The sequence below is a fragment of the Aphanomyces invadans genome (assembly GCF_000520115.1).
Source record: "Aphanomyces invadans strain NJM9701 unplaced genomic scaffold supercont1.442, whole genome shotgun sequence".
Classification (NCBI taxonomy): domain Eukaryota; phylum Oomycota; class Saprolegniomycetes; order Saprolegniales; family Verrucalvaceae; genus Aphanomyces; species Aphanomyces invadans.
Genome location: NW_008580587.1, coordinates 1 through 1203, shown reverse-complemented (window position 1 = coordinate 1203; position 1203 = coordinate 1). Strand labels below are relative to the sequence as shown.

Here is a 1203-nt window from a genome sequence, read left to right as displayed (position 1 = left end):
GTGCTTTGTGCCAGCGGACGAGTGCCGGTTGACTCCCGTGGATCGCATTTTCACCCGCCTCGGCGCGTCGGACCGAATTTTTGGCCGGCCAGAGCACCACTCTGTCGTGGTCGCAGAAACCGCGACGCGGCATTCTCTCGTCATTCTCGACGAACTGGGGCGGGAAACGTTGGATGGGACCACGATTGCTTTTGGCGTTGTCGAGCACCTGTTGCACACGACTGGGTACGAACTCTTGCCATGATCGATCGTGTGGCTTTTTCATGCGAGTGCTCCACAGATGCCGCACCATGTTTGCCACGCATTACGACTCGCTCGTCGAAGAGTACTTGGACCTCTCCCTCGGCCACATAAACTGCATGGTGGACCCGACCAACGAACTCGTATTCTTGTACAAACTGACCGACGGAATATGCCCCAAGAGTTATGGGCTGAACGTGTGGAAGCGATTGACGTGGCGGCGGCCATGTTGAGCAAGTACTGCGAGACTCCAATTCAAACTTGAGCGGGGGCAACGGGACCTCGTGGTGTTTGCGAGAGCTCTCCTTGCAAGGGTATACGACAGCTTTGCCTAGGCACACGCCCCACAGCTGTGAGTCTCTCTCTGCCGTTCGTCCTTGGAACGACTGCACTCACCTTCTTCGATTGCCAGATGCACAATGCCATACCGCAGCAGCTTGAACCGCGCATTCACGTTGATCTTGGGCCGTGGGCTGCCGTCAGCGGCTCTTAAATGTGTCATATCTTTATTTCTTCTACAATTTTAGTCTCATGGCTCTAGAATACAAAGGAAGTGATATAAACCGTTTCGATGGTCACACCTATTTTCTAAATGATACACAAGGCTAACAATATAGTCGTTGTACTGTCGAATGCCCACGCCATGCCTTCTATTGAGAAAAACCTGCCTGGCATAACTTTATTTCGATCACTGTATACTACAGTAAAAATGAATTGTAACGAAAATGGGCTCTCCTTTGTGCTGTACGTACACTACGAGATGTTGTACAGTGCTCCACCGACGTTTGCAGCTTCCAAAAAATATAGATTTTACCAAGTATCAAGTGTGGAAATATTATTCAATTAAAGAGAACCGTGAAATTGCTCCAATGCCATTCAGTTCAGTAAGTCCCGAATCGTCGGCGGGCCAACACGGACGCTGCTCATTTGAGTTGCCAACGTTGAGCGCGGGAGGATTCCAGT

General features: G+C 50.7%; 1 protein-coding gene across 1 annotated transcript; it reads left to right on the top strand.

Moving 5' to 3' along the window:
* Nucleotides 1–194: 194 nt before the first annotated feature.
* On the top strand, nucleotides 195–473 carry H310_15399 (hypothetical protein; the record flags this gene model as incomplete). The annotated part of the gene is made up of 2 exons (XM_008883374.1): nucleotides 195–225; nucleotides 281–473. A coding segment is annotated over one exon (192 nt), but the record flags the coding sequence as incomplete, so codon positions are not given.
* Nucleotides 474–1203: the final 730 nt, after the last annotated feature.